Source organism: Pithys albifrons, chromosome 27 (assembly GCF_047495875.1).
Source record: "Pithys albifrons albifrons isolate INPA30051 chromosome 27, PitAlb_v1, whole genome shotgun sequence".
Classification (NCBI taxonomy): domain Eukaryota; kingdom Metazoa; phylum Chordata; class Aves; order Passeriformes; family Thamnophilidae; genus Pithys; species Pithys albifrons.
In genome coordinates, this window is record NC_092484.1 from 2,803,538 (window position 1) to 2,823,406 (window position 19,869).

At 53.8% G+C, this 19,869-nt stretch overlaps 1 protein-coding gene across 9 annotated transcripts in view; it reads left to right on the plus strand.

Moving 5' to 3' along the window:
• The window catches only part of DOT1L (DOT1 like histone lysine methyltransferase), a 110,356-nt gene that overhangs the window by 17,522 nt on the left and 72,965 nt on the right, over positions 1-19,869 (plus strand). For all 9 annotated transcript variants that reach the window (XR_011699750.1, XM_071577852.1, XM_071577859.1 and 6 more), the window contains exons 2-4: positions 6,887-6,930; positions 8,908-8,982; positions 15,308-15,371. Coding sequence is in view for 8 of the 9 variants with exons in the window: in XM_071577852.1 (XP_071433953.1) it covers positions 6,887-6,930; positions 8,908-8,982; positions 15,308-15,371 (183 nt within the window). In the remaining variant the exon portion in view is untranslated. The remainder of the gene's footprint in view (positions 1-6,886; positions 6,931-8,907; positions 8,983-15,307; positions 15,372-19,869) is intronic.

Genomic DNA, 19,869 nt, shown 5'->3' on the forward strand with positions numbered 1-19,869 from the left:
TGGGGACCCACTGGGTGTGTGTGTGTGGGGACCCACTGGGTGTGTGTGGGGGGCGACACCCACTGGGTGTGTGTGGGGGGACCCCCTGGGTGTGGGGGGACCCACTGAGTGTGTGTTTCTGGAGAACACCCTGGGTGTGTGTGTGGGGGGCGACACCCACTGGGTGTGTGTGGGGGGGACCCCACTGGGTGTGTGTGGGGGGGACCCCACTGGGTGTGTGTGGGGGGGACCCCACTGGGTGTGTGTGGCGGACCCACTGGGTTTGTGTGGGGACCCACTGGGTGTGTGTGTGTGGGGGGGACCCCCTGGGTGTGTGTGTGGAGACCCCCTGGGTGTGTGGAGACCCCCTGGGTGTGTGGGACCCACTGGGTGTGTGTGTGGGACCCACTGGGTGTGTGTGTGGGGACCCCCTGGGTGTGTGTGGGGACCCCCTGGGTGTGTGTGGGGACCCCCTGGGTATGGGGGGACCCCCTGGGTGTGGGGGCACCCCCTGTGTGTGTGTGGGGGCACCCCCTGTGTGTGTGTGGGGACACCCCCTGTGTGTGTATGCTCAGGGATCAGCACTGGTGTGTTCCTGCCTCCCAACTCCTGGGATTGCAGTTGCAGGATGGAGAAACCTGTTGTAGGATTGGGAATTTCCATGTGGCTGGAACTGTGTCCACAGTTTTCCATAAAGAGTTGGGTTCTTTTCAAGTGACTTTGGAGAAAGTGCTTCCTTTCTGTTATTTTTTCCCAGTGAAAAGTCCTGGCCAAAGCTGTTGAACTTTCCCCAGGAACTCGTGTTTCAATTTAAAACTGAGTGTTCAGGTTGAAAATCGGAGCTCTGGGGAAGGTTCAGCTGGAGAGGAATTGGCTGCAACAACTCGGTGTGTGTTTGGGTTTGGTTTGTTTTAAGCTTTGGGCAGTGTCAACAACTACTCCAGACTGCAACTCTGCAGTTTGAACACTCTCCACATTAAGGAGATAAGGGTTTGACTCATGCAAAGCTTTCACTGATGTGGCTCTGAGCATTCCAAGGGTGTCTGAGACACAGAAACGCAGGAACATTGGGAAGTACAGCCAGGCCAGGGAGCAGCACGTAGTGAGCTCCATCCATCCCAGCAGTGCAGGGGGAGGGAGGGAGGGAGGGAAGGAGGGGAGGGTGGCTGGAGCTGGAGCTGCTCTTCGTGCCAGGGAGCTCTTGTGGCATCCTCTCGTGACTGCAGGCAGAGCACAAACCCTTCCTGAGCCTCGGCCAAAGGGGCCCTGCACGTGGGGTTGCAGCAGGATGGGCTGGGATGGGCTGGGGGGCTCTGCCCAGGGAGCTTTCCCTGCCCAAAGCACTGCCAGGGCAGTGTGAGGACATGCCCTGGCTGCTGCCACAGGGCACTGGCACAACCTTCCCAGGACACTGGGGTGGGCACTGGGGTGCTGCTGCAGCTGGGAAGAATAATCCAAAAAACCCCAAAATCCCAAACTTCAAACTGTGTCTGAGCTTGAGAAGCTTCAGGCCAGCTCTGGGGGTGCAGGGTTGGCTGTTGGCTGAGGGTTTGAGGTTGGTCAGAGCTGTTGGGAATCACCATCCAACCTGTTGGAGTGGGGTCCATCCCCTGGGGCTGGGCAGGATCCAGGTTAAAGCTGCTCAGCCAAAGCCCACTGGGTGTCTGGCCCAAACCATCTGCTTGGAATGCTGATGGTGGAGGCTGGAGCAGGGCCAGGGGTTTGGGGAGGTTTGGGAGGTTCCTGGCAGGGTCTGGAGCAGGGTCAGGGATTTGGGGAGGTTTGGGAGGTTCCTGGCAGGGATTGAAGCAGGGTCAGGGATTTTGGGAGGTTTGGGAGGTTCCTGGCAGGGTCTGGAGGAGGGTCAGGGATTTGGGGAGGTTTGGGAGGTTCCTGGCAGGGTCTGGAGCAGGGCCAGGGGTTTGGGGAGGTTTGGGAGGTTCCTGGCAGGGTCTGGAGGAGGGTCAGGGATTTGGGGAGGTTTGGGAGGTTCCTGGCAGGGTCTGGAGGAGGGACAGGGATTTTGGGAGGTTTGGGATGTTCATGGAAGGGTCTGGAGGAGGGTCAGGGATTTGGGGAAATTTGGGAGGTTCCTGGAAGGGATTGAAGCAGGGTCAGGGATTTGGGGAGGTTTGGGAGGTTCATGACAGGGATTGGAGCAGGGTCAGGGATTTTGGGAGGTTCATGGCAGGGTTTGGAGCAGGGTCAGGGATTTTGGGAGGTTTGGGAGGTTCCTGGCAGAGTCTGGAGGAGGGACAGGGATTTTGGGAGGTTTGGGATGTTCATGGAAGGGTCTGGAGGAGGGTCAGGGATTTTGGGTGGCTTGGGAGGTTCCTTGCAGGGTCTGGAGCAGGGTCAGGGATTTTGGGAGGTTTGGGATGTTTCTGGCAGGGACTGGAGCAGAGTCAGGGATTTTGGGATGTTTCTGGCAGGGACTGGAGCAGAGTCAGGGATTTTGGGAGGTTGATGGCAGGGTCTTGGAGCAGGGTCAGGGATTTTGGAAGGTTCCTTGCAGGGTCTGGAGCAGGGTCAGGGATTTTGGGAGGTTGATGGCAGGGTCTGGAGCAGGGTCAGGGATTTTGGGAGGTTTGGGAGGTTGATGGCAGGGTTTGGAGCAGGGACAGGAATTTTGGGAAGTTCCTGGCAGGGTCTGGAGCAGGGTCAGGGATTTTGGGAGGTTCCTTGCAGGGTTTGGAGCAGGGTCAGGGATTTTGGGAGGTTGATGGCAGGGTCTGGAGCAGGGACAGGGATTTTGGGAAGTTCATGGCAGGGTCTGGAGCAGGGTCAGGGACTTGTGGAAGTTTCTATTCTACTTTACTTTTGGTTGCATCAAACTGTCAGTGCCACAAAGAGTTGCCTGAGTACAGATGTAGTGGCTGGTGCTGTTTAATGTCTATTCTTATTAAATTTTACAACCACATGGAAATTAGGCTGGAATTTTCCCTAAAATCACCAGGAAAACTGCTCTGTGTTCCCTTCAGAGCTGGTTCCCCCTTTCCTTCCTCCATTTTCCACAGCCTGCCCTGCTTTGAAGAGATGTAGGAGATCAAATTTGAGGCTTCCCTGAGACCTTGGGAGCTCCTCTGCTTGGCCAAGAGATGTCAGTTATAGAGCTCAGTAAACTTGGGAAGTGTTTCAACAGGTTTTAATTTCATTATTCCAAATATTGACCCCACACTAAACTCAAAGGCCCCTCTGGCTGGAGGTTCCACATGATCTTGTGTTGGCAAAGCCACTTCAATTGGCTCAACTGTAGTTGCAGGTGGGAATTGTGATTTTTTTAATTATTATTATTATTTAAATTGATGTTTTATTTTTAACCCAAGGCCAGAAGAATGTGACATTTCAGCATTTGGCTGTTTGTGGGAATGTTTTCATGCAGGGCAGGGGGTTTCTCCTGTTCTCTGCTCACCCTGTAACTGCCCAAGCCACCAGTGAGGGGTTGAACTTCCTCAGAGGAAATGATTCTGCCAAAATAAGCCTAAATTCACTTGCCTGGGTTACTGTTCTTCTGTTGATAAAGCAAATTGTGGCTCTGCAGGACACAGTGTTGGAGCTGGATCTGCTGGGATAATTCCTGGGGAAAAATGGGAGCCTTTCTGGGGGTGTTGATGGGTGAGCTGCTGTCCTGGGTTGTTCCCACACTTTGGAGAAAAGACTTGAGGAGAAAGGGAAGTTCTCCAAGTTCTCCAACCCATCTGTGCTCTCCCCTCAGTGCACATGGACAGGGAGAGAGAACACTTTGTTGGTGCTGTTGGTTTGGGCTGTGCCATGAACTGGAGGAAACAGGCACAGAGAATCCTGGAATGGTTTGGGTTGGAATGACCTCAAAGCCCATCCAGTGTCACCCCTACCATGGGCAGAGACACCTCTCACTGTCCAGGTTGCTCCAAGTTTATCCAACCTGGCCTTGGGCACTTCCAGGGATTGGACAGCCAGAGCTTGCCTGGGAATTCCATCCAGCCCCTCCCCACCCTCCCAGGCAGAAATTCCTTCCAATATCCCACCTAGCCCTTCCCTCTGGCACTGGGAAAGACTTGAGGAGAAAGGGAAGTTCTCCAAGTTCTCCAACCCATCTGTGCTCTCCCCTCAGTGCACATGGACAGGGAGAGAGAACACTTTGTTGGTGCTGTTGGTTTGGGCTGTGCCATGGACTGCAGGAAACAGGCACAGAGAATCCTGGAATGGTTTGGGTTGGAATGACCTCAAAGCCCATCCAGTGTCACCCCTACCATGGGCAGAGACACCTCCCACTGTCCAGGTTGCTCCAAGTTTATCCAACCTGGCCTTGGACACTTCCAGGGGATGGGGCAGCCAGAGCTGCTCTGGGAATTCCATCCAGCCCCTCCCCACCCTCCCAGGCAGAAATTCCTTCCAATATCCCACCTAACCCTTCCCTCTGGCACTGTCAACCATTCCCCTTGGCCTGTCACTGTCTCCCTGCAGGAAAAGTCCCTCTCCCTCCTTGTCATAACCCCCCCAAGGGCTGGAAGGATGACAGACCTCAGGGAGGTCCATCCCTCTGTCCCTGGATTTTGATCTGAAGAGCTGTGGACAAGTTTTTTGGAATCAGCTTTTCCAAGCTTGGCTGATCCCAAATGTATGAACTGATCATAGAGCAAGAAAACTCTTCCCTCATGGAAAGAGCAAAGCTGAGATACTGATGGAAAAGGCTTTTCTTTGATTTATATCATGTCCTTCCATGTCTTGAGATTGGGATAATCCCCCCCTTCTGTGCCATCTGCCCATCAGTGTTTTCCTTCTCCATTCCCTTCCAGTCCTGTTTTCTGTCACCTCTCCCTGCCCTTTGCTGTACAATTTCCCCCTGGGAACTCTGCAGAAAGGGCATTTCTGCAGCAGGAAACAGGGAGAGGATTTGAGCCCTTACACTTGTAACCCTGGAAGGTCCTTAGACAGGAGACTCCTAATTAAAAGGTCAAAGCCACTTCCAGAGACAAACATCCAAATGTCCCCTCAGCTTTGTGCAGGTGGGAACTAAGGCTGGGTACAACAATGTGTGTAGGAATTCCAGCAGCTTCCCTAAAATAGAATTTTCTTTGTGCCATGTCCATACAAATGCAGCTCCCAGGGCTTTGTTAACAGGGATTTGGAAGGATTTGCTGAACCCACTCGTGCTTTGGTGGTTCCTGAATAAACTCCCACGTTAAACCAACAACTCTGTCTCTCTCAGCCACGAGGTTTGATGTGCTTTGGGGTTCTCTCCATGGAAAAGGCTCCACATCACAGAATCATAGAATGGATTGGAAAAGCCCTCTGAGATCATCAAGTCCAACCCTTGGTCCAACTCCAGTCCCTTTACCAGATCATGGCACTCAGTGCCACGGCCAAGCTCAGTTGAAAAACCTCCAGGGATGGGGAATCCACCCCCTCTCTGGGCAGCCCATTCCAATCCCTGAGCACTCTCTCTGCAAAGAATTTCTACCTGATCTCCAACTTCAATTTCCCCTGGCAGAGCTTGAGCCCCCCTTGTCCTATTGCTGAGTGCCTGGGAGAAGAGACCAACCCCCAGCTGGCCAGAACTTCCCTTCACTCAGGGGGTGGCCAAGCAAGGCCTGTCACAGGCAGAGTTCTGGAAACATCCACACCCAAATCTGCAACTCAGCACTGCAGAGGAGCCCCAGTCAGTGCCCTCTGAAGGTGCTTCAGTGGCTTGTGCATCCAACAGCCAGGGAAACCAGGACAGAAAAGTGTTCTGAAGGGATCAGAGAATCAGCTGGGTTGGAAGAGACCTCTGAGATCATCAATCCAACCCTTGATCCAACCCCACTGGGATCACTCTGGCACTCTGTGCCCTGGGCTGGTGATCCCAGTGGGGTTGGATCAAGACGTGGTGGATTCTCACTCAGTGCCACCTCCAGGAACAGAGAATCCACCCATTCCAATCCCTGAGCACTCTCTCTGCAAAGAATTTCTTTCTGATCTCCAACTTCAATTTCCCCTGGCAGAGCTTGAGCCCCCCTTGTCCTATTGCTGAGTGCCTGGGAGAAGAGACCAACCCCCAGCTGGCCAGAACTTCCCTTCAGGCAGTTCCAGACAGTGCTGAGGTCACCTCTGAGCCTCCTCTTCTCCAGGCTGAACACCCCCAGCTCCCTCAGCCTCTCCCCACAGCACTTGTGCTCCACTCCCTTCTCCAGCCTCGTTGCTCTTCTCTTCTCACTTGGCTTGGAAGAGACCTCTGAGCTCATCAAGTCCAACCCTTGATCCAACCCCACTGGGATCACTCTGGCACTCCGTGCCCTGGGCTGCTGATCCCAGTGGGGTTGGATCAAGACCTGGTGGATTCTCTGTCCCTGGAGGTGTTTCAGAGGACACTCAGTGCCACCTCCAGTCCCTTCTCCAGCCTCGTTGCTCTTCTCTGGCCCCGCTCCAGCCCCTCAATCTCTTGCCTGAGCTGAGGGGCTCAGAACATCCAGGCCTCCCTCTGGGGCTGTGTGTGCTGGAGGGTGTTTTTCCTGCCCTGATCTCACTCCCCCTGCTTGTTTGATGCTGGAGTTTTTTTTTTTACAGAGCCATTCCCTGTGCTGGAATCTCCCTGCCCATCTGGAGCTGGGAGTGTGTGGCAGATGCTGGGTGGGATCAGTGGGAACTCAGTACCTGCTGCATCCCAAGAATCCTCCCAGGGATTGCAGCTCCACAGGAAATGACAGAAAATAAGTTCAGTGACATTTCCTTCGTATCAATCTTTTACCAGTCCACAGAAACTTTCAAAATATATTTTCTTAAGCCTTATTTTTCCTTAGAGGGCTCATTTTTGGTGGCAATCAAAGACTCCCTTTCCCAGTCTGGTGTTTTTCAAAGTATTGTGTGTAATTTACTCTAAAAAACATGATGATTCCTGGAAACTGCCACCACACAGCACCTGATGTCTCTTCTTTTTCCCTTTCAGGACAAACACCACGATGCTGCTCACGAAATTATTGAGACAATTCGGTGAGTGTTCAATGCTGGGCCCTCCCTGGGGCCAAACTCAGCCTTAAATTCCTTCTCTGAGCTGAATTGGTGCAACCCAAAGCTCCCCGAGGAGCAGAGTTTGCTTTGGCTTAAATTAAAAGTGAGTGATGATGTTCAGCTTCAGGCCTGGCTTAGTTAGTCCTGTGCAAACCTGCCTGGGTTAGTTAGTCCTGTGCAAAGCTGGCTGGGTTAGTTAGTCCTGTGCAAAGCTGGCTGGGTTAGTTAGTCCTGTGCAAACCTGGATTAGTTAGTCCTGTCCAAACCTGACTGGATTAGTTAGTCCTGTCCAAACCTGACTGGGTTAGTTAGTCCCGTGCAAACCTGCCTGGGTTGGTTAGTCCTGTGCAAACCTGGATTAGTTAGTCCTGTGCAAACCTGCCTGGGTTGGTTAGTCCTGTGCAAACCTGCCTGGGTTAGTTAGTCCTGTGCAAACCTCCTGGCTGGGTTAGTTAGTCCTGTACAAACCTGCCTGGGTTAGTTAGTCCTGTGCTAACCTGCCTGGGTTAGTTAGTCCTGTGCAAACCTGGCTGGGTTAGTTAGTCCTGTGCAAACCTGGCTGAGTTAGTTAGTCCTGTACACACCTCCTGCCTGGGTTAGTTAGTCCTGTGCAAACCTGGCTGAGTGCCATGATCTGGTAAAGGGACTGGAGTTGGCCCAAGGGTTGGACTTGATGATCTCAGAGGGCTTTTCCAACCCAATCCATTCTAGGATTCTGTGATCTTTGGCCAGTGGGGTGTTGAGAAGACCCTTCTGAAGGGGTTTAGGTGGTGCTGAAAGCAGTGGCTGGAATAGTTGGTGGTGCTTTGTGTGCTGAAAGAAGGGGAGAACTGTGTGAGGAAACACTTTTGGGCCCAAGAAGAGTTTCCCAACTGTGTCTTCTTAGGCAAGATCAGGGTGGCCCCAGTGCCAGAAGCTTCGCCTGCCTCGAGCAAAGTGGCCACGGGGTGGTTGGGAAAGTGCTGGGGACAGGATGCAAACAGCCTTTATCTCCTTGGAACATGGAACATCCTGAGCTGGGAGGGACACCCAGGACCAAGCAGGGAGCTGTTGAGTGCCCATTGCTGTAATTTGAGTGAAATTTTGCAGGGACAGAGCCCAGATGTCTTCAGGGAGATGGAAGACACTAGAAGAGAACCAGCCATTGATGTTCTGGTTTTTCCTTGCCTGTGTAGTTTTTTTGGCTGTGAATCAGCCAGAAGGAACCAGAACTGCTGGATCTTTAGTCCTAATTATTTTTGCTTCTTTTACTAGTGAAACATGGAGGAAGGAACTGTCATTCCTGTTGGAATTCATCCCATGAAAGGAGGTTTTTGCTGCTGGCAGTGCTTTCCCATTTGGATATTTGCAGAGCAGAGAGTGAGCAAAGCTGCTGTGGCTTTTCAGTTGCCTCTGAAAGGGATTAATTTTCCTGCATTCCCTGAGTGGGGATCTCTGCTGGGAGATGCCATTGTTGGGTGCTCTGCACCTGGGCACGTGGTTTCCATTCCTGATGGCCCCGACATTAACTCAGCCTCTCAGAGGGGCCTTTGATCACAATAAGTGCTGAAAACCTGCTTTGCTTGGGCTGTTCAGGCTTTAAGGGCAGCTCAGACACAACCCAGGGCAGAACATCCTGGGGGAACCCTCCCCACTCAGGCTGAGCATCCTTTGGCAAAGCTGCACTTGGGCACCACATTTCATGCCAGGTTGGCCCCAGCCTTGGCCTGCAGTGTTTTTAGCCATGTTGAATACATTTATTACCTTATTTTGAAGCTGTGCTGGTTCAAGAGCTGCCAATCCTGCTGTTTATTCAGCACAAATGTGGATTGTTGCAGCTTTCCAGGGAGTATTTTGGGATGTCTGCCTTTCTCCTGCAGGATCCTCCCTCCACATGCAGCAAAGCCAGCCCAGCACTGCCACAATATTATTCTACCTAATTGGCAAGACTTCTATTAATTATTTCTCCTCTCCTTCCAGGTGGGTCTGTGAAGAAATCCCAGATCTCAAGCTTGCCATGGAAAACTATGTTTTAATTGACTATGATACAAAAAGGTGAGAGGAGGATGGTCCAGGGTGGGGTGTGGAGAACCAGCCACTGGCTATTCTTAGACACCACGAGCTGAAGTTTCCTCTCCAACTGGCTCCAGGCTCTGCAGAGTTATTTTGGGAGGAAATGTGTAACAGCAACATTGGCAAGGGCTGTTGGATGAGGGACATAATTGGAAGCTCCCCCAGCAGAGAGCTGGGCCCTGGTGTGGGCTGGGATTACTCACTGCTGAGCAATGATTGGTATCTGTGCCCTTGGAACGTGGCCAGGGTGGGAATCTGAGTGGCACTGAGGCTGCAGCAGCTCAGAATTCCAGCTGGGAATGTGGCCTGGCAGAGCTGGCTGGCACTGGGAGCTGGGGCAGGTTCTCCTTGTGGCTGTGGGTTAAATGGAAAGGTGGATCCACCATCCAAGTGTTCTGGGATTCTGAGATCCCTGTTGCTCCGTGGGAATTCCTGTGCCACAGGCAGCTCCAAAGCCCTGGGTGGGGTGTGGAGATGCCCCCTGGGCTGGCAGAGGCAGGTCCTGGGCTGGGGGGGTGTGTGGGATGTGGAGATGCCCCCTGGGCTGAGGGGGGGTGTGGGATGTGGAGATGCCCCCTGGGCTGGCAGAGGCAGGTCCTGGGCTGGGGGAAGTGGGTGTGGGGTGGGGAGATGCCCCCTGGGCTGGCAGAGACAGGTCCTGGGCTGTGTGTGGGGTGTGGAGATGCCCCCTGGGCTGGGGGGGGTGTGGGATGTGGAGATGCCCCCTGGGCTGGCAGAGACAGGTCCTGGGCTGTGTGTGGGGTGTGGAGATGCCCCCTGGGCTGGCAGAGGCAGGTCCTGGGCTGGGGGGGATGTGTGGGATGTGGAGATGCCCCCTGGGCTGGCAGAGTCAGGTCCTGGGCTGGGGGGGATGTGTGGGATGTGGAGATGCCCCCTGGGCTGGCAGAGGCAGGTCCTGGGCTGGGGGGGATGTGTGGGATGTGGAGATGCCCCCTGGGCTGGCAGAGTCAGGTCCTGGGCTGGGGGGGGGTGTGTGGGGTGTGGAGATGCCCCCTGGGCTGGCAGAGGCAGGTCCTGGGCTGGGGTGTGGGGTGTGGGGTGTGGAGATGCCCCCTGGGCTGGGGGTGGGTGTGGGGTGTGGAGATGCCCCCTGGGCTGGCAGAGGCAGGTCCTGGGCTGGGGGGGGGTGTGGGATGTGGAGATGCCCCCTGGGCTGGCAGAGGCAGGTCTGGGCTGTGGGGAGTGTGTGGGGGGCTCTGGGGGGCTGTGCTGGCACTGGGAAAGGGGATACAACAAACTCCTGGAGTGCCCTCATTGGAAAAGGGGAATTTGTGCAGGCCCAGAGCATGAGGGAGCTGTTAGAGTGAGGTTTGGAGATGAAACTGCATTGCTTTGATTACAGTCCTACAATATCCCAAGTCTGAATGGACTCACAAGGATCAAATCCAACCCCTGGCCCTGCACAGACACCCCAACAATCCCACCCTGTCCCCCAGGGTTGTCCAAACCCTCCTGGAGCTCTGGCAGCCTTGGGGCCGTGCCCACTGCCCTGGGGAGCCTGGTCAGTGCCCACCACCCTCTGGGGGAAGAACCTTTCCCTGAGATCCATCCCAACCCCCTGGCACAGCTCCAGCCATTCCCTGGGTCCTGTCCCTGGTCCCAGAGCAGAGCTCAGGGCCTGCCCCTCCACCTCCCCTCGGGAGGAGCTGCAGCCCCCGAGGAGTCTCCCCTCAGTGTCCTCCATCTGAACAAGCCCAGTGCCCTCAGCTGCTCCTCAGACCCTTCCCCACCTTCATGTCACCAGAATTTGGGTGACAGCAAGAACAGTGAGGATGAGTTACCTCCCCTTGTACAGACAACAGAGAATCCTGGAATATCCTGAGCCAGGAGGGACCCCCAAGGACCATCCAATCCAACCCCTGTAACTGCACAGACACCCCAACAATCCCACCCTGTCCCCCAGGGTTGTCCAAACCCTCCTGGAGCTCTGGCAGCCTTGGGGCCGTGCCCACTGCCCTGGGGAGCCTGGTCAGTGCCCACCACCCTCTGGGGGAAGAACCTTTCCCTGAGATCCATCCCAACCCCCTGGCACAGCTCCAGCCATTCCCTGGGGCCTGTCCCTGGTCCCAGAGCAGAGCTCAGGGCCTGCCCCTCCACCTCCCCTCAGTGTCAGTCAGACCAAACTGTCAGTCAGACCAGGAGATCCCGGCTTTGGGATCACTGCCAGGATGGAGAGGATCCTCCAAACCCTCCTGGAGCTCTGGCAGCCTCGGGGCTGTGCCCACTGCCCTGGGGAGCCTGGTCAGTGCCCACCACCCTCTGGGGGCAGAACCTTTCCCTGAGATCCATCCCAGCCATTCCCTGGGTCCTGTCCCTGGTCCCAGAGCAGAGCTCAGGGCCTGCCCCTCCACCTCCCCTCGGGAGGAGCTCTCAGTCAGACCAAACTGTCAGTCAGACCAGGAGATCTGGGCTTTGGGATCACTGCCAGGATGGAGAGGATCCTCCAAACCCTCCTGGAGCTCTGGCAGCCTCGGGGCCGTGCCCACTGCCCTGGGGAGCCTGGTCAGTGCCCACCACCCCCTGGGGGAAGAACCTTTCCCTGAGATCCATCCCAGCCCTCCTTAGCACTGGATACTTTTGCCATAATCTGCTCAAGCTGTTGCTTCCCCCTCTCTCAGTTTTTAATCACTGCCTTGCAAGACTTGTCACTGCCTCTTCCTCCTGACAAATTCAAAGGAAAACATCAGGGCTGAGCATCCCTTGTCATCAAATCCATTAATTTGGGTTTGGGAGTTACTCCCAGAGGCTGCAGGGCTGGAATTTCACAGCTCTGACATCCTCACTGGGTGTGTGTAGCTGGGGAGGATCAATGGTTGGCAACAACACCAAATAAAGCCCCTCTGCTCCCCAAAAATCACATCCCACTCCCCTTCCCACAGCCTTTCCAGCAAGTCATAAACCTGGAATTTTGGTTATGCTTTCAGCCTTTTGGAATTCCTTCGAAAAAACTGGCCAGAAAAATGACTTGTAGCAGGTGGAGGGATCCAGGAGGTGAAGGAAAAAACCCCACCCTGTGCAACCCAAACCCTCCTGCCTTGTCCTGACATGGAAACAAGTGCTGGAATTCGGTCTGGAATGGCCACAACTCTTGGGAGTGCAGAGCCACTGAGGATCCTCCTTGCTGTGCCCCTGGTTCCCATTGCCATTAAATCATGGCCATGCTTTAATTGTGCCACCCCAGAACTCCCTGCACTGCTTAGGGGGGGTCTGATTATTTCATGGATCATGTTCTGGGGGTGTCTCCTCTTCCCTGGCCACAGATGAATTGATTTAATCCTCTCAGTCTCTGCCATGAAAGGCTCTGCCTGCGCTGCCCCATAATCCCACCAGCAATCCCTGCTGGGGGGGGGACTCTGCAGGTCGTGTCCTGCCTCTGGCTGCACTTCCAAAGCCACAGTTCATTTCTGGGAAAAGGACCTGCTGGTCTCAGGGCTGATTATCATGGAAAAAAAAAAAAAAAGGAGAAAAATGTACAGAACTCTCAAGTTTGTGGAGCTGAGAGTGTGGAAAAGAAGTGATGGGCTCTGAGAAAATGGAGCTTTAATTAAGACAAATTGGACTGAACTCAGAGGGTGACTTATAATAAAGGAATAAATATTATTTTCTATGTATGACTTAAAATAAAAAACTAATATTATTTACCAGGTACTCCTGGGCTGGTGGAGGTTTTAGAGTCTTAAATTTGTGGATATTCTGAGAGGAAAAGAAGTGACAGACTGTGAGAAAATGGAGCTTTAATTAAGACAAAGTGGACTGAACTGAAAGGATGACTTAAAATAAAAAAACTAATATTATTTTCTATGTATGACTTAAAATAAAAAAACTAATATTATTTTCTATGTATTCCTGGGCTGCTGGAGGTTCTAAAGTCTTAAATTTGTGCATGTTCTGAGAGGAAAAGAAGTGATGGGCTCTGAGAACACGGAGCTTTAATTAAGACAAATTGGACTGAACTCAGAGGGTGACTTAAAATAAAGGAATAAATATTATTTTCTATGTATGACTTAAAATAAAAAACAAATATTATTTTCTATGTAATCCTGGGCTGGTGGAGGTTCTAAAGTCTTAAATTTGTGCTTATTCTGAGAGGAAAAGAAGGAACAGACTGAGAAAATGGAGCTTTAATTAAGACAAAGTGGACTGAACTCAGAGGATGACTTAAAATAAAGAAATTAATATTATTTTCTATGTATGACTTAAAATAAAAAACAAGCTCCCCCTTGGTGTGAGGCAGCAGAGGTGGCAGAAGGAGAATTGTGGTGTCGTCCCTACCAAGTTGTGGCTCAGAAATGAGTAAACTTTGAACATCCAACCTCAAACCACCAAACCTGTGCCAGGCCTCAAACCACATGGGCAGGACAAGGCAGGAAAATCCCCCAGAGAGGGTGGAACAGTCACCCAGAGAGGGTGGAACAGTCACCCAGAGAGGGTGGGACAGTCACCCAGAGAGGGTGGGACAGTCCTGGCTCTCTGGGGAGGTCCCAGATGGTTGGAGGTTGGCCAATGTCACCCCAAGCCACACAAAGGGCTGCAAGCAGGACCTGGCAACTCCAGGCCTGTCAGCCTGACCTCCATCCCTGGCAGGGTTATGGAGCAGAACATCCTGAGTGCAATCACACAGCACCTTCAGGGTGGACAAGGGCTCAGACCCAGCCATGGTGGGTTTAGGAGGGGCAGGTCCTGTGTGACCAACCTGATCTCTTTCTACGCTCAGGTGACCCACCTGGTGGATGAGGGGAAGGCTGTGGGTGTGTCTATCTGGACTTCAGCAAGGCCTTTGACACTGTCTCCCATAATATACTCCTGGAAAAGCTGGTAGCCCATGGCCTGGACAGGTGTACCCTCTGCTGGGTCAGGAGTGGCTGGAGGGCCCAGAGAGTGCTGGTGAATGGAGCTGCATCCAGCTGGTCACCAGTGGTGTTCCCAGGGGTCTGTGTTGGGTCCAGTCCTGTTTAACATCTTTAGTGATGATTTAGGTGAGGGGATTGAGTCCATCAGCAGCAAATTTGCTGATGACACCAAGCTGGGAGGGAGTGTCGACCTGCTGGAAGGATGGAGGGACCTGGAGAGGGATCTGGATTGACTGGAGAGATTTGGAGAAGGACCTGGAAAGGCTGGAGGGATCTGGAGAAGGATCTGGACAGGCTGGAGGGCAGGAGGGCTCTGCAGAGGGACCTGGATAGACTTGAGGGATGGGCTGATCCCAATGGGCTGAAGTTCAGCAAGGCCAAGTGCAGGTCCTGCCCTTTGGCCACCCCAAGCCCTGCAGTGCTCCAGGCTGGGCACAGAGTGGCTGGAGAGCAGCCAGGCAGAGGGACCTGGGGGGACTGAGGGACAGGAAGCTCAACAGGAGCCACCAGTGTGCCCAGGTGGCCAAGAAGGCCAAGGGGATCCTGGCCTGGATCCAAACTAGCGTGGCCAGCAGGCCCAGGGCAGTGACCCTTCCCCTGGACTCTGCCTTGGGGAGGCCACACCTTGAGTGTTGTGTTCAGTTCTGGGCCCCTCAGTTGAGGCAAGAGATTGAGGGGCTGGAGCGGGGCCAGAGAAGAGCAACGAGGCTGGAGAAGGGACTGGATGTGGCACTGAGTGTCCTCTGAAACACCTCCAGGGACAGAGAATCCACCAGGTCTTGATCCAACCCCACTGGGATCACCAGCCCAGGGCACGGAGTGCCAGAGTGATCCCAGTGGGGTTGGATCAAGGGTTGGACTTGATGAGCTCAGAGGTCTCTTCCAAGCCAAGGGAGAAGAGAAGAGCAACGAGGCTGGAGAAGGGACTGGAGCACAAGTGCTGTGGGGAGAGGCTGAGGGAGCTGGGGGTGTTCAGCCTGGAGAAGAGGAGGCTCAGAGGTGACCTCAGCACTGTCTGGAACTCCCTGAAGGGAAGTTCTGGCCAGCTGGGGGTTGGTCTCTTCTCCCAGGCACTCAGCAATAGGACAAGGGGGGCTCAAGCTCTGCCAGGGGAAATTGAAGTTGGAGAGCAGAAAGAAATTCTTTGCAGAGAGAGTGCTCAGGGATTGGAATGGGCTGCCCAGAGAGGGGGTGGATTCCCCATCCCTGGAGGTTTTTCAGCTGAGCTTGGCCGTGGCACTGAGTGCCATGATCTGGTAAAGGGACTGGAGTTGGACCAAGGGTTGGACTTGAGGATCTTGGAGGTCTTTTCCAACCCAATCCATTCTATGATTCTATGATTTGGGTGGGATTTGTGGGTCCCTCACCCTTGAGGTGGTTCTGGAGCTCCAACCTGCAGTCTGGGCTGACCCTGCTGTGTTGTGTTTCCTCCCCAGCTTTGAGAGCATGCAGAGATTGTGTGACAAGTACAACAGAGCCATCGACAGCATCCACCAGCTGGTAGGTGTTTGTCCATCCCTGTCACCGGGTTTGGTGGGGCCCCCAGGCAGAGAGAGCGACCCCAGGGAGCTGGGACAGGCTCAGGGGCACTGGGACATCTCCACAGCCAGCACTGCCAGCCTCTTGGAGCCTCCTCTTGGCACTGAACTTCATTTCCTTGCTCAGGAGTTGGTGTTAGAGGGATGTCCTAAAGGAAGAACAGAAATGCAGCCCCACTAAACTTATTTTCTTGGTCAGGAGTTGGATGTTCTGAAAGGAAGGAAAGAAATTCAGCCCCACTTTTGACAGTAAACTTATTTTCTTGGTCAGGAGTTGGAGGTTCTCTAAGGAAGGACAGAAATGAAGCCCCATTTTTGATAATAAACTTATTTTCTTGCTCAGGAGTTGCTGTTGGAGGGATGTTCTCAAAGGAAGGAAAGAAATTCAGCTCCATTTTTGATAGTGAACTTATTTTCATGGTCAGTAGTTGGATGTTCTGAAAGGAAGGACAGAAATGCAGCCCCACTTTTGATAATAAACTTATTTTCTTGCTCAGGAGTTGGAGGTTCTCAAAGGAAGGAAAGAAATTCAGCCCCACTTTGGATAATAAACTTATTTTCTTGCTCAGGAGTTGGAGGGATGTTCTCAATGAAAGAAATTCAGCCCCATTTTTGATAGTAAAAACTTATTTTCTTGCTCAGGAGTTGGAGATTCTGAGAGAAAGGAAAGAAATTCAGCCCCACTAAACTTATTTTCTTGCTCAGGAGTTGCTGTTGGAGGGATGTCCTAAAGGAAGGAAAGAAATTCAGCCCCACTTTGGATAATAAACTTATTTTCTTGCTCAGGAGTTGGATGTTCTCAAAGGCAGGACAGAAATTCAGCCCCATTTTTTCTTCCCTGGGCACTCCTGGCACTTGTTTTGGCACTTTAGGGGGGGAGGAAAAGGTTTCTCTGCCTTTCTGTGGCTCTCAGGGATTTCTTGGATGGATTTCCTTTCGTGGGGGGGGAATTCTGTGGCTTTGGGGCACTGGAATGATCCATGTGGAGCCCCCTGTGTGTTGTGGAAATGATCCATGGCTGAGGAATTTCCTCCCACAGCCTGGTCTGGGCAATGTAATGTCTTTTCAGACCAATTTAACAAGTTTTTTGGTTCTCTTACCCCAGCAAAGGTTGAACTGGAGGAAGCAACACGTGACCAGTAAATAATGTCACTATTCTGTTGAATTTCAAAGCATAGGTGGATTTTTTTTTTCTCTGTTGTGCTTGTGGGAATTATTAGAATTGTGCAAGAAGAGTTTTTTTTCCAGGATTTCCTTCATTTTGTGGGCCTTCAACTCCCCCCAAATTCATGCCTGTTTGGGTTCAGGTGTCTTCATGTGTGTGTTGGTTGAACATCAGGAGCTGTTCAGCATCTGCACTTGGCACCTGAACCCCAAGAGAGGGAAGTTTAGGAGAAGTCCTGGAGTTGCCCCTTTTTTTCTTGGTTTCTGTCAAAGGGGAAGGTGAACATTTTTAAAATTTAATAATTTTTAGGCTTAGGAGAGCTGTTTTTTTTTTTTTCTGAAGAAGAAAGGAAGCTTGATTTCCATCTCCTTCCTGCCACTCCCTGGTTGAGTACATGAGATCCCTCCCAGCAGCAGCTCCTGGGGCAGAATCCACATGGTGGGAGCTCAGTGGGGATGAGTGACCAGAGGCTGAGGGAGCAGAGTCTGCCCCTTCCCAGAGGCTGAGGGAGCAGAGTCTGCCCCTTCCCAGAGGCTGAGGGAGCAGAGTCTGCCCCTTCCCAGAGGCTGAGGGAGCAGAGTCTGCCCCTTCCCAGAGGCTGAGGGAGCAGAGTCTGCCCCTTCCCAGAGGCTGAGGGAGCAGAGTCTGCCCCTTCCCAGAGGCTGAGGGAGCAGAGTCTGCCCCTTCCCAGCTGCACCCAGTGCCAGCCTCACCTTGCCTGGTGCTCTTTGCAGCTCTTTCCTTTCCCCTCTGCCTCCTCTTTCCAGCAGACACCAAATGACCTGTTTGCTGAGGTGTGACAGAGCACAGGGAGCTGGGCTGGGTTTGTCTTTGGTGTCATGGAGGAGGTTGGGTTGGAAGGGACCTCCAAGCCCATCCAGTGCCACCCCTGCCATGGGCAGGGACACCTTCCATGAGCTCAGGTTGCTCCAAGCCCTGTCCAACCTGGCCTGGGACACTTCCAGGGATGGGGCAGCCACAGTTTCCCTGAGAATTCCATTCCAGCCCCTCCCCACCATCCCAGCCAGGAATTCCTTCCCAATATCCCATCTGTCAATGGGAAGCCATTCCCTGTGTCCTGTCCCTCCATCCCTTGTCCCAAGTCCTTCTCCAGCTCTCCTGGAGCCCCTTTAGGTTGGTCCCATCTTCACACCATCCTCTCACCACATTCATGGAATCAGAGAATCCCAGACTGGGTTGGGATGGAAGGACCTCCAAGCCCACCCAGTGCCAGCCCTGCCATGGGCAGGGACACCTCCCACTGTCCCAGGTGGCTCCAACCTGACCTTGAATACTTCCAGGGATGGAGCAGCCATGGATTCTCTGGGATTCCTTTCCCTCCCAGGCAGGAATTCCTTCCCAATATCCCCTCTGTCCATGGGAAGCCATTCCCTGTGTCCTGTCCCTCCATCCCTTGTCCCAAGTCCTTCTCCAGCTCTCCTGGAGCCGCTTTAGGTTGGTCCCATCTTCACACCATCCTCTCACCATGTTCATGGAATCAGAGAATCCCAGACTGGGTTGGGTTGGAAGGACCTCGAAGCCCATCCAGTGCCAGCCCTGCCATGGGCAGGGACACCTCCCACTGTCCCAGGTTGCTCCAACCTGATCTTGGACACTTCCAGGGATGGGGCAGCCAAGGATTCTCTGGGAATTCCATTCCAGCCCCTCCCCACCATCCCAGCCAGGAATTCCTTCCCAATATCCCATCTGTCAATGGGAAGCCATTCCCTGTGTCCTGTCCCTCCATCCCTTGTCCCAAGTCCTTCTCTGGGATCTCCTGGAGCCGCTTTAGGTTGGTCCCATCTTCACACCATCCTCTCGCCATGTTCATGGAATCAGAGAATCCCAGACTGGGTTGGGATGGAAGGACCTCCAAGCCCACCCAGTGCCACCCCTGCCATGGGCAGGGACACCTCCCACTGTCCCAGGTTGCTCCAACCTGATCTTGGACACTTCCAGGGATGGAGCAGCCAAGGATTCTCTGAGAATTCCATTCCAGCCCCTCCCCACCCTCCCAGCCAGGAATTCCTTCCCAATATCCCCTCTGTCCATGGGAAGCCATTCCCTGTGTCCTGTCCCTCCATCCCTTGTCCCAAGTCCTTCTCCAGCTCTCCTGGAGCCGCTTTAGGTTGGTCCCATCTTCACACCATCCTCTCACCATGTTCATGGATTCAGAGAATCCCAGACTGGGTTGGGTTGGAAGGACCTCCAAGCCCATCCAGTGCCACCCCTGCCATGGGCAGGGACACCTCCCACTGTCCCAGGTTGCTCCAACCTGACCTTGGACACTTCCAGGGATGGAGCAGCCAAGGATTCTCTGGGAATTCCATTCCAGGGCCTTCCCACCCTCCCAGGGAGGAATTCCTTCCCAAAATCCCACCTCTCCCTGTCCTTTGTGCATGGGAAGCCATTCCCTGTGTCCTGTCCCTCCATCCCTTGTCTCCAGTCCCTCTCCAGCTCTGCTGGAGTCCCTTCAGGCCCTGGAAGGTCTCAGGTGTCCCTGGAGCCTTGTCCTTTCCAGGCTGAACCCCCCCAGCCTGTCTCCTCCTGCCTCTCTCCAGATCCATCTGAACATCCATCTCCTCATTCCCTATGAGGGAATTCCCTCTTCCAGTTGCTTTAAGTCACAGAATCCCAGAATGGTTTGAGTTGGGAGGGACCTCAAAGATCATCCCATTCCATGACAGGGACACCTCCCCCTATTCCAGGGTGCTCCAACCTGGCCTTGGACACTCCCAGGGATGGGGCAGCCACAGGTACCCTGGGCACCCTTTGCCAGGGCCTGCCCACCCTCCCAATCAGGAATTTCTTCCCAACATCCCATCTAACAGTGGGAAGCCATTCCCTTGTCCTGTCCCTCCGTCCCTTGTCCAAGTCTCTGGAGCCCCTTCAGGTCCTGGAAGGGGCTCTGAGCTCTCCCTGGAGCCTTCAGTCCTGCAGCTGAGCCCCCCCAGCTCTCCTGTGCCCTGGGCAAAGGGGCTCCAGCCTGGGCTCAGCACTCTCCCTGTTTCTCTCTTCACTGAGCACCTCCAACCCAGCCTGGCATAGGGGTTTGTCCTCTCTGTGCCACTCCAGCCTGGCTGTGGTGCCCCTGTCCCATCCCTGCCCTCTCTGTGCCACTCCAGCCTGGCTGTGGTGCCCCTGTCCCATCCCTGTCCTCTCTGTGCCACCCCAGCCTGGCTGTGGTGCCCCTGTCCCATCCCTGTCCTCTCTGTGCCACTCCAGCCTGCCTGTGGTGCCCCTGTCCCATCCCTGTCCTCTCTGTGCCTCTCCAGCCTGGCTGTGGTGCCCCTGT